The 14,489-nt window shown below is 43.0% G+C and overlaps 1 protein-coding gene across 1 annotated transcript; it reads left to right on the forward strand.

Moving 5' to 3' along the window:
* Nucleotides 1-1,676: 1,676 nt before the first annotated feature.
* On the forward strand, nt 1,677-14,475 carry LOC139059328 (venom protease-like). Its single transcript, XM_070537581.1, has 6 exons — nt 1,677-1,880; nt 3,869-3,957; nt 5,071-5,168; nt 8,168-8,460; nt 9,092-9,225; nt 10,283-14,475. Exons 1-6 carry the CDS (start codon nt 1,793-1,795, stop codon nt 10,472-10,474), a joined length of 894 nt encoding a protein of 297 aa, XP_070393682.1. The 5' UTR covers nt 1,677-1,792; the 3' UTR covers nt 10,475-14,475.
* The last annotated feature ends 14 nt before the right edge of the window (nt 14,476-14,489 follow it).

The following is a 14,489-nucleotide window of genomic DNA, read 5'->3' on the forward strand; positions in this document are numbered from 1 at the left end:
AGGTTACGGGCACACGTTGTCACCCGTTGCAAGCGCTGCCTTCTGATCCTCACTGCACAGTTTGATGATAAAGCACCGTGCAAATACCAGTTTTCTGCACGACTTCAGCGGACCTCACCATCCCACCCCCTTTCTTTCTAAATGCTGTTTGTGTTTTCTTGTTAGTTATTTCTTAATTTACATAGGCTGTTTCCATTTGATCACTTAAGAGTGATAACTGATTAATATTAAATGCCCACGTAAGATGTGCACAGATTATTCCTGATTCTAGAATATTAGGTTTGCAGAATCGAACCTTGATAGCAGAGTGAGATTAGCGACCGGGTCACATCTGTAATGATAGCATGATGTATGCGACATGCAGGGCAATGATGTCCTCCAAAATTCTGTAGTGAAACATAGAGCATTTCTACAATTGTCGCTTACCATTTTTCGCACAAATCAGAATTTTTTTCGTTACGTTTCTCTCTGTATTTCTCTGTCCTGATATTTCACTACTCTCTTCAAATCCTTCTCAGCAAGAACCAGAAAATTACAACTGCGCATTCGACACTCATTTCGGTGAGTTCGTCCGGACATTAATGAACGGCTTGCAGTAATTGCGCCGTAAGTGTGAAAATAGTTCTGTCTCACTTAGCATTTATTAGGGAGCCTTAGTGTCAAGCACATAGGTTGACATAGCTAAACTTAACCAAAGGGCGAACCTCAGTTAGCACGCAACAAGTTTTAATTGTTAACTAAAACCACGATATGATTATGAGGCACGTCTCGGGGGGCACACCGGGTTAATTTTCACAACCTGGGGTTCTTTACCGTGCACCTAGTGCATGGTACACGAGTCTTTGCATTTCACCCCCATGGATATCTGGCCGCCGCGGTCGAGGTTTAATCCCGCGCCCTCGGGCCTACCAGAGCAATGCCAAAGCCACTACACTACCCCGGCGGGTAGTACGCAAGGAAGCCTGCTTGTTTTTCCCCCTGAACATGAAAAACGTGATCATCTATATCCTGTAACAAAAAATACCGAGGCCCGAGCCCGGTTGGCCTTTGGAAAGTGCCTCGGAAGTGAGGTCAGTCGAGGACTCCTGCGACCTTCACAACTGCATGGCCGCGTGTGATTCTGCCGCCCTCGAAAATACGAAATCACTCGCCATCGCACTCGAAAGGAGAGAAGACCGCGTCAACTCATGAGTGTCGTCATCGCCACTGACGCTCGCTCTCGCTCGCTTCAGCTTCGCAGAAGCGCAGAGAAAGAAAGCAAAAAACATAACCTAGAGAAAAGCTCAGCACGTAGAAAGCTCGGCAGAATGCGCAACAATGAAGATAACAGGATGGAAAAAAGCCGCGAAGAACAAAACAAAAGGGAAAGGGATGGAGGAGGAGGCGACGGAAGCGCGCGAAAGTGTTGCCCATACGAAGGGGATCCCGAGAGGGGCGGGAACCGGAGAGGGGGACAAATCGGCGCGAGCATATGCTGCCGCGCGGAGGTGTGTGCCATGTTCCATTGCCGATATCGTAGAGAAAAAAATGGGTCAATGAAAACCTCTTTCCTCTCACGAGACCCCGAGCGCGATGCGCGCGCGCGGTGAGCAACGTGCGTTCAACATTGGGCCAGTAGATACACCACACATTTGGAAGGACAACCGAGGAGACGTTGTATGGTGCCCATGCTTAAATACACCGCCGAATCCTGTCAAGACCAGTGGGCCGCGAGAAACTCAAAGGTGCCTTCACCGCCACGGCACAGCGACGACCCCAGACACCCGTTACCGGAACCAAAACGCAAGTCCACATGCTGTCAGAAGTGCAAGTCCGCCTGCTCGGCGTCTTCGTCTCTGTGTTATGGCTGCTGGATGAGCCGCGAGGCACCGCTGCGATGGGTGAGCCCTCACACAAACCTGAAACTCAGTAGAACGGCAGGTACCCGTCTCGTTAGTTCCTCTTGCGGACGTTCTTCCTTGGTTCTGCCACTATGCACTTCCGGTATTTACTGAACCAAGTTACGATCCTTCCTAGCGGAAATGTTGGTGCCAGTGAGAGTTCGTGGTGACAGTTGTTGCTGTGTGCTGAGTGAGCACTAGATCATGTTCTCTAATTGCTTGGGATCCCAATATCTTCATCATCCAAACATTTCCCACCGTGATATCTTGACCAACGTTCTAACAGAGCCACTGTGCGTGTATATGTCAGAATTGGTGCGAACTTACATGCAAAATTCTTGCGAATGACAGATTAGCTGAAGTTGCAAATGAGCTTTCAGATTCAGGCTTCCTTTTCTTTATCTATCAATAGCGTTGTTTTTTTTGCAATGTATACCACCATAAATTGCATAGAGCTATATGAAACGAAAACAAATTTCCGCGAAAGCCTTCGCATACCTCATAGTTTGAAGGAAGACGTGAAAAATTTCACGCAGAAGCTTCTTTCTACAAAGAAGGCTTCATTCCGGGTTGCCTTGAGGATAGCGCCCGCTATCCTATACTCATGAAGCTACCACTCGAACGATCATTCCGGACAGAAATGCTTGTGCGTAAGCTAGCGAGACACCACTCTTCAACTGATTAAAAAGTGAAATGCGTGCAGTTCTCACCTGTAGAGCAATATACGCAATTTCGCCACACAACTTACGCAATATCACGCAACGCAAACTGCACTTTCTGCCGAGTATTGTGAGCTATTTGTTTAGCTCCGTGCTTTAGGTTTTGATCAAGGGTTTTCAAGGTCACCGGTAGGCAACAGCCAAACTGAGAGGATTGCTTCTTCAGGTCAAGGCCGTGTCTTTCAAATACACAAGCATGGCTATACGCGAGAGATGAGTTAGGCGTTTGTAGGGCATAAATAAAATTTAGTCAAATTTTGCCGATGATTGCATAAAATCGGAGCCTCTGATCTAAACACGGCTACTCACATAACGCGTGCAAGGGAGCAAAACGACGGCGCTATTATGGCTGTGCTGCTATGGCATAACTTGCGTGCACCCGCCGGCGAGAAGCCGGAGCAAAAGCGAGGAGGTTACAACGGTGCGCAATTTCCAAGCCACCCTTTGATGGCCCATTTGGCCAAGTCGCCGGATGCGCCGCGGAGGTGCGCCTGTGTGTATACGCCGCTCGGATGCCAAGAGCGCAATTAGCTTCGCTAGAACTGGGTCAATTGCATACGCTCCAGCGACATAACAATGAGCACGTGTTTTCTGCGCGTTCAATGGGTGAAACACTGTACTTTTCCATCTGAGTTTGCCACTAACAATGGCCATCTGGTAATTCTCGCGCTGGAACGTCGTTAATTCGCCTTTCAAGAGCATGGTTTCGCAAGCGCGGCTAATTCAGTGAAAGTCAAGGTGAAGCTTGTCTTCTAAGAATAAATATTGCGCGAAAAAAAGTTACGTCGTACAAAAAAAGATGCGGCATTGAAATTGGACTTTACACAATTGCTTCATTTACACCGCTCCTCAATGCAAGCTTTCACAAATCAAACGAACAAAGTGGCATTGTTGCTTAAACTGTTCATCGTCGCCATGAGCATAATCACATCGCAATTTTACTGCAGTGCTCCCCGATTGGCCACGTATTTAGTCAATTGCACTTACCATTTACACGTATACTTCACGGTCTGACGTCTTCATTTGGTCTTCTACCATCCGGATTTTGCTTCCCCTTTCCCAATATGTACTTATTAACACTCACTGACAACAGCAGTTGTTTATCGTCCAAATCACGCAAACTTCTCAAGTCCACTTTGACCAAACAAAATTATTATATAAAACTAATATACGTAGGGACATCATGAAGTAAGTTGTGCTTCTGACAATCTGTTTTTCTGAGGAATTCAGGTTACTTTTACTAACACATTTGTTTCCCTTTCGATGCAGGCCCCCATCGGACCTGCGGCATTCGGACTGCAAGACGTGCTCGAGTGGTTGGGGGCCAAATGGCATATGACGGAGAATTCCCCTGGCTGGTGAGCAGGATTCGCATATCCTTACGCCTCACAAATGCATCTAGTTTGTGAAGGACACGTACGTAGTATTTAACGCGGAGAGAGACGCTCAGGTAGACGAGTTGCCGGCCAACTCTGGCAGGCTAACCCTGTCTGTAGCAACATCATCACCACGACCGCTACCAGTATACTTACACAATAACCGCGGTGAAACAAGAACAATAATGTCTTGTTATTACGCATAACCCTGGAAAACGGATGCATGAACTCTTAAAAACGTGTCCTCTATACGTTTTACAAGTCAATACTTGATAACTCCACACAGTGTGCTGCAGCGCAAAATAATGTATTCATTGCACTGCAACGGAGACGCCCTTAACTTTACGTTCAAACTCAGAGGTCATCGAGATTCTAGAAACATACCTCGATGTTTTGCAAATCTCGGTGCTTCCGACAGATGATACTTGCTTCGACAGAATATACGTATAGCACATACTACGCACCATAGGAACCGCCACGTCGACTAATATTGTTCTTGTTGTTCATTTTCTTTGCTGTATGGACTGCCTTTAAAGCACATATAGGGAGTGTCAGCTAGCGTTAACCAAGCTGTTCAACGAAAACAAAGAAATATTTAAAAAACACCGTGCAACTTACAATCATAAGACCAATGGTGTTCGGCTGATGCACCTGTGACGAATGAACACCGTCGGTTTTATAATTGTATATTGCATTTTTTATCGTTTTTTTTCCTTGAGCAGCTTGGCTAATCTTAGCTGGGGTACATGGAAGAATTTTATAAGAGCCCTGCGCGAAGCCAGGGTAGCTACTCTATTAGCCTACTATCTGCATATAAGTGTTTTTATTTCATTGCATGACATATATGGGTGCTGAACTTAGTTTTTATCTCTTTTTTAATAGAATATAGAGAATATTAAAGTTTTACCTCCGATTAGAGGTAATATCAACAGCCTTCGGCGTACCTAAATGTTACTTTTTGTTAAGCAATATTACGATATAGTCAGTTAACACCCAGGATAATTTGTGCTAAACACTGATGTTGCAATTTTGTAGCTCTAAATCACCACAAATATCTCAAACGGCACCTTAACATAGCTTATGTATTCTTTATAGGTTTCCATACAATTTGTACCGTCAATTGGGGAAAATAAGTGTGGCGGCACTATCCTGAATGAACGGTGGATTCTCACAGCGGCTCACTGCTTTTACGGGTAAGTAGTGGCTGCTTAGCAGCGAGATTATACCAGTAAAATTTAATGTGGTAGATTCCAGAAAATTTTTTGTTCTACTTTATACATATTATGACCTGTGCTTTCTTACGCATTTTCTTACAAAATTTTATTGAGCGAGGTATCGGTTAGAAAGAAGGCACATGTCTTGCTACAATTAATTATACAGGACACGACCGCATGCTCCGAATACTAATTTAAAGTACAGGAGAATGAGAAAATCGAAAAGAGAGCTCGTTCGCATGTGGTCATGCTAACTTGCTAAATGTCTCACAATAATGAACTAAAGGACTAAAGGGCCCACAAAAAACACCGGCGGAGCGCAAGCCCCTGTCTTTTTCTTAAGACATTGCGCATGTAAGGGTGGACCACCTGATCATCTGAAATTGAAGATTACGACGACATCTAAACAGAGAAACAGCGGGAAAACCTTAATAAAACAACACAGCGATAAACTACAGCAAACCTTCTTGGCCTGGCGCCGGTTTCCAGAAAGTCCTAACACAGAGGTTATTGTACCCGAGATAAGATAAAATTATAAAAGACTGAAACCTAATAGACCACTCATGCATTGGAGAACATTGCAGAAAGACCTGGCGTTCGGGTACTTTTTTTGTCTCCACGCAGGCTTGATAGAAAATTTAACAACTTCGATTCGGAAGAAAAGAAAAAGTGCGACACATGTTTGCGGTGCCGAGCACATCCATTAGCCCGCAAATTTCACAGGTACTCTTCGACCATTCTCTCTGAGGTCAAGACAGCCCATGCAAAGAAGTACTTTAGTGTGAGATCTAAAGTAAAAGCAAGCAACCTGTAAAAGACATTTCGTCGTGTTGTTTCGTTAACCTTTTCCTTAACCTGTCTTCAGATGTGATTGTGAACTTGCAATTTTTTTTTCCTCACTCGGTATTCAAACCTGATAGGGGCATTACAGTGACCGAAGAAAAGGCACGTACGTTTCCGGCCTAAGTCCAGCGTTCTAGAATGTTCCGCCGCTCAACAATTCACCTCGACCGAAGGACACGAATGCCAGCTCCGCCCCTGGACAGAATTCGTCACCGCTCGTCATTGGCACTGTCCGGCAATTCTTGGGAAGCATAGTGTTGTGTTTAGTAGAAGGGTGGCGCTGTGCTCAAATTCGTCAAGCGCGCTCCGATTGACGAAGTTGAGCACAGCGCACCTTTCGTCTTCACGTTCAAGATTGTTTGAGAATACGGGCGTAAGGCTTCCTCACGCTTTTTCGGAGGCTTCCTGCAGCCCGAGGCTTCCAAAGAACCAAAACCTTGGTACATTGGAACACATTCATCTTGAAGACCAAGCACCAACATTCTTCATTCGTCTCAAGATGAACACCCAAGGCTTCACATTTAGAGCGCAGCCCTTAGACGCTCGTTCCTGTGGTGAGCGTCGGCGTCGGTGAACAAACACAGCGAAGGATGAACGTGCGAACGTGTAGCGCAGCGAGGGATGAAACACAGATGGTAGCGAAGAGAGAGCGAGGAGGAAAGTGGAGGAGGAAGGGGCAGCGGAACCATGAGGAGGAAAGTGGAGGAGGAGAGTAGGGCGAAAGCATCAGAAGAAAAGCGTAGTGCCTTACAAGACGGGCTTCGTGGCGAGGATGGCGCCAGAGGCGGGCGCATCGTCTGTTTGCTATAACGCCATCGATACCATATATGGAAACAAAGCGCTGCATAAGCGCGGGTCTGTCAGCGGCGGTTGATGTGAATTGCGCCCACGCGTCATCCACGCGCTACCTCTCGCGATCTCCTGATTAGCGAGGCAGTCGGGCCATACATTGCTCCGTTTGCCAATGTGCCGTGCCGCACGACGTAGATCGTCCGCACCAGGCAATATATCTCAAAATCAATGTACCTACAGAACTGCCTTCAAATTTTGCATTATGGAGTATCGTAATCGTCGGTGAAGGTTTCGCTCACTGTTGATCACTCTAGGGGCAAGCTTTAGCTCGGGCCCAACTCAGACGTGGCCTATTAAAATACATGCAAAACGTAAAAACGCTTTTCTTAGGTAACCCATGGACCGATTTTAACGAAATTTGTTGCATTTGAGATGGTAAGTTAAACTATAGTGACTCTAATAAGGTGATTTTCGATTTACAACTCAAATTTTGTGGAAAATATTTTCAAAATTCGAAAGTTCGAAAAAATAGAAACACGAAGTTTACAAATTAATAGCGCTTCGTCAAGAACTGATATTACGATTCTGCAAATAGCATCCATTAGATCATTCAAAACGGACAAATTCAGTACGTCAATTTATATATTACGTGAATTTTTGGCGTTGTGCACAAGGGTTGCGCAAAAACTGTATTTCCATATTACAATTCATTTAAAATTCATGTAGAACATATGAATTTTGTGCGCTTTAGATGTACTATTATACGCAATTGACAGAACTGTGATATCATCTTTTATTGCTGAGCTACAGAGTTGTAAACTTAATAGCTTTCTTTTCTGGAAATGTACGATTTATGCCAATTTTTAGTAAAAAAGTGACAACCTAAATCGAACATTCCAAAGAAACAGTCATTAGATGTTACGTTTTTTCTTTTAAATGCAATACACCTTGTCAAGTTTGCTGGAGTGGTTGACGAGAAAAACGAATTCTCCTTTTATATATACTTCGATAAGAACAACCGAACTTAACCTTCCTCTTAAGTCCACGTCTTCCAATCCTTAGTCTTGTTTGGCATTGCACATGGGTTTCCTCGCGAAAACTAAGATGTTTGGTAGATTGCGGTCAATGATCGTGTGCAGTCTGCATCATTCAGTACCGTTATTGGGTAATGGGAAATACTTGGCACATATACACAAACACGGGAAACGGTTTGTGCAGTAAATTCTTTGCCAGCTCTGAGGAGCGTGGTTTAGAGAAACGTCACACAAGCAGCGTTCTGTTTGCAAAAACGAACTTTATGTTCCAATTTTCTGACTTTTTTTAATTACTTTGGTCGCTTACAGATATCATAAGTCTAACTTCATCGTCCGTGTGGCGGAGTATAACCTTCGTACAAAGGAGCCCCGAACACCCGCCATGACGTACACCATCGACAAGTTAATCATGCACCCGGACTACCGCAAGGTCAAGAAATACGACAACGACATCGCGCTGGTTCGGCTGAGCCTGAAGATCCGCTACAGCGAGTACGCGCAGCCTGCTTGCCTTCCAAGTCTCACACTGACCGACACAACTGGCATCAACGTTACTGTCGTTGGCTGGGGGCAAGTGTCCGAGGATGTCCCTAAGACGCCAGGTCAGTCGCCTCCGCATAGTAAGGTGTTCTAGTGTGTACGATCGCCATTCCGTGGGATTGTGTATGTTCGCAAGTTCGCTTAATGTGGCAAGGAGTGAAAAATTATTTTTGTTGCGCAATACGATGTCAGATAACCGTCCTTATAGCTTCACTTGAAAATTAAAATAAGATAAATTTAAGTTTCAGTGCTGTGACCTGTGTGCTCTTGACCTTTTAAGTAATTAAAAATCAATACATTGAATTGCTTGCGACCACTCTCACGCAGTAGCATAGCGACTTTTCACTGAACATGACATCTGTAATTATGTCACTCGGAATATAATATAAGGTCCCACATCACTCTCTGTACCTACGTAATTATCATGTTAGATATAATCTAATCCACAGCTCCCTTCTTAGTTGAAGTGACATAAAGAGTAGAGTTCACCACCCTATCGTTGTGTCGATTGGTCATATTAACGTAGATAATTAGAGGAAATTTAAAGCAAAAAGTTCTATTTTGCTTCTAGCTTAGGCTTCGATGGGAAATCATAACGTTATGATGGCCTTAAAAGTTCAAGTCAACAGTAATCCCTTTTCTTGCCTGTTAAAATCAGTATTTTATTTTACTCTTCTGAACACTGCAATGCAGCTGTCCCACTGAAAGCTGTCCTGACCGTCTTTGACAACCAGATCTGCAACACCTGGCTCCATAATCACTCCATGCGAGTCCTTGACAACCACATGTGCGCGGGTGTTGAAGAAGGTGGAAAGGACGCTTGCCATGTGAGCATTTCATGCTTATTGAAAAATTTACGCAAGAACACTTCTTAGTTTGGCGAAAATATAAGGTAAAGCGGCATTGCAATATGAACTTATTAAAGCAGATTCCCACCTGAAAATAAATTTTCTAATTCGACGTGATTGCCCGGCTCGAGCGCAATATAGTGACTCTGGCACTTCCCCGATAGTTTGAGTAGGCAGTCGCAAAAAACTATGATCAAGAAATGTCAGCGCAGCATGTAAATATCAGCAGTGACATTCTTATGTCTCCGAAGAGTTATCGTGTTTCATTTTATCCACTGCCTTAGCAGGTGCTTACGCCACTAGAATATTTTAACTGGAATAGATACAACTGAATACGGCACCGCCACAACCTTCTAGAACAGCTGTGGTTAGCTTGACAATGAGTGAAGCTCAGAAACGCTTTGGCGTAAGCACGTTGTGGAACTTGGAGGACTATCTCAACACCATATTCAGTAATGATCGTCATCAAGCATATCATTTTTGTAAATATATGTACAAATGAGCTAGTACCATAAGTAAGAAGCTGTGGAGGAAATAGCTCAGAAATAAGGACTTGTTTTCCGCATATTTTCTTATAAAGCTTGTACATCACTATCGGGCAGCTATGCACTCCGTGAAAGATTTGTGTAATAGTAAGTGGAAGTTTTTCGAGGAATGTAGGAACATGTAGTCGCCTATACAACCTTATACGGCGTAACGTTTGCGACATACTATTATCCGATTTCGAGCTCTAAAGTTCAGTAGCAGTAGCAAGAGAAAGACTGTCACTTGAGTCACCGTTCTGAAAAGGCGACCAGCCTTCGTCAGGACCTAAAGAAGACAGATCCCCTTGCCAAAACGTGAGCTGCAGAAACATCCCTTGTTCGATGAGTGTTGACCACTTGAAGCCTTTATTTTATTGTGAACTTTTGTCTTGCTTGGATCCCACAGATGCTGAAGGTTTCGGAGCAGTTTCATTTTTTAGTGTTTTTCATCGAGACTGATGGTGCTGTATCAAATTTCCTAACAGCACTTTGTCTTTGTGAACCATGCACAGGGCGACTCTGGAGGACCACTCCTTGCGGTGAACGACCGTCGCTACGTGGTTGTGGGCGTGGTGGCAGCAGGGGACGGCTGTGCCCTGCCTAGGACACCTGGCATCTATACGCGGGTAACAGCGTTTCTGCCCTGGATAATGGACCACATCTCTCCGGACAGCAGCGACATTGCCAACATCGCTAGGTTTTGATGCGACGGCCTCTATGCTTGCAGGCAGTAGATGTGAACATTGGTACGGTAGGCACTGTAGATATCTAGGCGGCATTGCTTGCCAGCTTGAAACACACTGGTTGATTTTCGAAAGTGTCCATGCAATATCTAAGGCTTATAACAGTGTGGACTGAAATACAATGACTGCATTTAATATTGGCTCTGAATGCACAGTTCAGATTCAAATGCTATTTAAAAGGTCGCATTTCTATTTGGAAACGTGGCAGCTCAGACAATTCTAACAAAACGTTATTGCTCTTATCCGGCCAATTTCCGTCTAGACTGCGTAGCCTCTTGATGAATTGCGGACAGCAGGTTTGGTTCGCATACACCTCGAGGAAAGACTTCCAGCCATAAAAAATACAAAATGTTGCTTCTAAATCACTTGCGTATCAGCTAACCCCCACTGCTCCATCAATAGCTGTGTGTAACAGCTAATTATTGTAGGTGCTTAGGGGTACTTTTTAGTGGTATTAGAGGTTGGTCTAGCCAATATTCTAGCTAAGGGTAATAACGCAGTCAATATTTTTACGTGGGAAGATTGACCTTCGCTCCCAAACAGCAACAGATATGTCCCTGACGCATTATAGCTGCGACGGCAGCTGTGCCATTAAAATCCTGACTTACTGCTTCCGCTGCTCTAGCAACATGATTTAATTACGGAAGCCGCCAACGCGCAGCTGCTCTACTGTCGCGCTCTCTATTTACTACTTGGCCAACCCTGTTCTGCATTACTATGAAGTAATGACGCAGAAAAGTGCGAATTTGTGGTAGTAACACGTGGTCTGTGCTTAAGGACGCATTTTGTTAAAGCAACCTCTGTATTGTAATCGGTATAATGCTGGAACGCATGAGTTTCCACTCATTTTTCTGCCAAATGATGATACTTGGGCAGCAACAGCTGTCTCGTAATAGAACAGGATGGAAAACCGTGATGATGCAAAAATTTACTTCATGCTTTGAAGCTCGAACAAATTAGTGGTACGACGCTCTACTGCTCATTAACCACACAGCCTTGCTACCGTCCTAATGTAAGCTGCCGCAAACATTCAGTTTCGAGTAATGCGTACACCAGGTTCCAAGCGCCCTGTTAATTTGTCTTATTACAGTGATATTTTTATTGTTGCGAGAAAGTGATACTTTGAAAACTATGCTTACATGTTTCATTGACGCACAATCATTTAATCTTTCATACTTAAACATGAGTTTACTTGCATATGTGGTCCTTGTACACTAAGCGTGGGAATACAGGGTGTTTCAGAAGGAGAGTTAAAAAAAAACATCACACACATAGTACAGAAGCAAGATTATCAAGGGTATGAATTATTTTCGATATTACTTTCAAAAGCGCATAGTGAAAATATTCTGGTTGTGCCTCCTCGTACCGGTATCTTCAGGCTAAGAGATTCCAAGAAGGAACAAAGGCAAATGCTATGACGCCAGCCGGTATGTACATACGCTTAACTTATACAGATCTAGGAGTGCTCTGGCGTACGATGTGTTCCTTGCGTTTGTTGCTAGATGTACACACACTTGTTGCCCTTATATACCACTATATACATCATTTTTACTAGATATCAAAGGTGCTGATTATAACATTCAGCATATATTATTTATTTTTGTACAGAGTAGAATTTACCACGCATTTCAATGTTCCTGTAAATAAAAACATGCTTAGAGCATTTTGCATTTCTCGTCATACTTGCACTGTTATAAAATATGTCATCATAGCATCAGGTCATTGCGACTGCCTGGATATACCTGTGCCTTCAATATTTCACTTCATGCAATATCGCTGTACTTGTGGCGTACACTGTTAAGTTTGAGAGCGTTGAGGAAACTGTGTTTCTGATTGCTGGAAGTACACAACAAACATGCTCACAAGAGTTCAATTTGTGTCCATGTTCAATATAGTTTTGTCTGTCACATTTACTATACAGGCTACAAATTTATGCACAATGCAGCTGCTGTACAAACGCAAGCGATATTCATGTTACAACAATGACATCATCTCAAATGTTTGATCGAAGTGCTTGAGGTTAACAGCCCAAGTCTTCTATTGAGTGCTGCTAGTCAATTCGTCGTTTCATGTTGCTTTTTATCCCCACCATGAGCGCTCCTCTCTTTTCTGTTCACTGCGATTGCATTTAATATTGCACCTGTTTTACACACGCACAATGTTCCCATTACACATATAGAGAACATTATTGTTTTATTTTGCATTTACAATGTTTATTACATTGTTAGTAATTAAACAGTTTTTAGTTTCTTTTTCTTTTCCATTGCAGTTTACTATCGGTATACCAATAATGCAAAACAGGACAAAGACAGACATAGCGCACGAAAACATAGTGCACGCGCTAACCACACAAACGCATGCAGTTGACAGTGGTAATAACACATCCTACGATACAGGAAATAGCGGTTATATTGCTGAGTTATGCGATGCAATATTTGTAGTGTACTGTAGCATACTAGTAAAAAAAACATTGGAGCTCAGTACTACATTCATCCTATGCAAGCTGTCTGCCCCAAGAAAAAACACTTATCCCATGCAAGTGATGAACATAATCTCTGACAGTCAGCGTCTGCAGTAGATAACACCAAATTGAAAAGATTATCACTGGAGACAAGCAATCATAAATGTGTTCTTGCAGCTCTCTTCCATGCAGAATATTCGCTTTTATTGTTTGACAACGCGTCGAAGCTAAACATGCACAAAATATGACATATATAGGGTATGTATTTTCTTGTATATATTTTTACATACTGTACAACACAACAGGTCAGCACGATCTAGTTTTGTTTTCTTAATAGGGGTTATGAAGTCCAATGCGAGTCATGCACACGGTTGTGAAAGTAGATATTCCTGTCATTATTGTTGTGTTCTGTCATGGCTTCCTTCTCAATTAAAAGAGCGCTGTTTTATTCTTTCGTTGAAGTTGCTGGCGATCTGTTTTATGCATGAAATAAATTTTACGTGTGCAATTATTTATGGCTTCACAATTATTGAGTTGTTTTTTTCTTGCAACTATACAATAAATATGCACATTGGATCAAGGACAACCGAACACTAGCATAATAGCAGTGGTAAGCGTTGTGTGCATGTCGCGAGACCATAACAGTCTCAATATACTTAAAAACACATTGAACACTTTTCAAAACTAGAAGTTTAGTCGAATAAACGAAGGTACAGAAATAGTCAATAGGTTATTAAAAAAGTGGCCAAATCTCAAAATAAACTTGGAAACAAAACCGAAATGACCATCACCTAAAATAGCAATGCCGTTTTCGGTACGCATGCGCCTAATGATGAAACGTATCTACATTTAATGGCCATGTATTTCACTTTCACTTTTTATCTGAAGCACATTACATTTCCTTAACCATCTTCAGTGCTCAAGAAATTTATGCGTACATTCAAATGATGAATCAACACCATGCAGTGTGTTAACTACCGTTTCTCGCACTTGTTTGCGTCAATAGCAACAGTTTTGTTTTCTTTGGCCGCATATTTTCACGCTGTTAAAGCTATCAACATGTCTCAACAGTTATGGCTGTTGGCTTCAAGTATTGTACAACCTCTGTACAATGAGATATATTCTGAAACAAAAAGACATTCCGCAAGAACAATGTGCTAATAACACAAAACAATTTATGTCTTCATATTCTTTATTATTGTGGGCAATCTGCAACCATCCCTCGCACGGCCGGTTGTAAATATTCTCTAAGTAACAACAAAGTGGGACACATTGGTTTGTCCTTTGCGCCCGATGAGCTCTTGCGCGGTACCAACCACATGAATTCAACAGTGGTATTCTCATCGTGATCGCCCTTAAACAAGTTACGTCAGAAACAGGTGTGCACCGCATTTGGTAGGGTAAAATGGCAAGACAAAATTAGGTAAATCGGTGATGATGGTTTAATGTACACAAATCATTCCACAACAAGACACGCAAGTAATGAACTACACGCTGCGCTTGCTTAGTGGCTTT

This window comes from Dermacentor albipictus, chromosome 4, assembly GCF_038994185.2.
Source record: "Dermacentor albipictus isolate Rhodes 1998 colony chromosome 4, USDA_Dalb.pri_finalv2, whole genome shotgun sequence".
Taxonomy (NCBI): Eukaryota; Metazoa; Arthropoda; class Arachnida; order Ixodida; family Ixodidae; genus Dermacentor; species Dermacentor albipictus.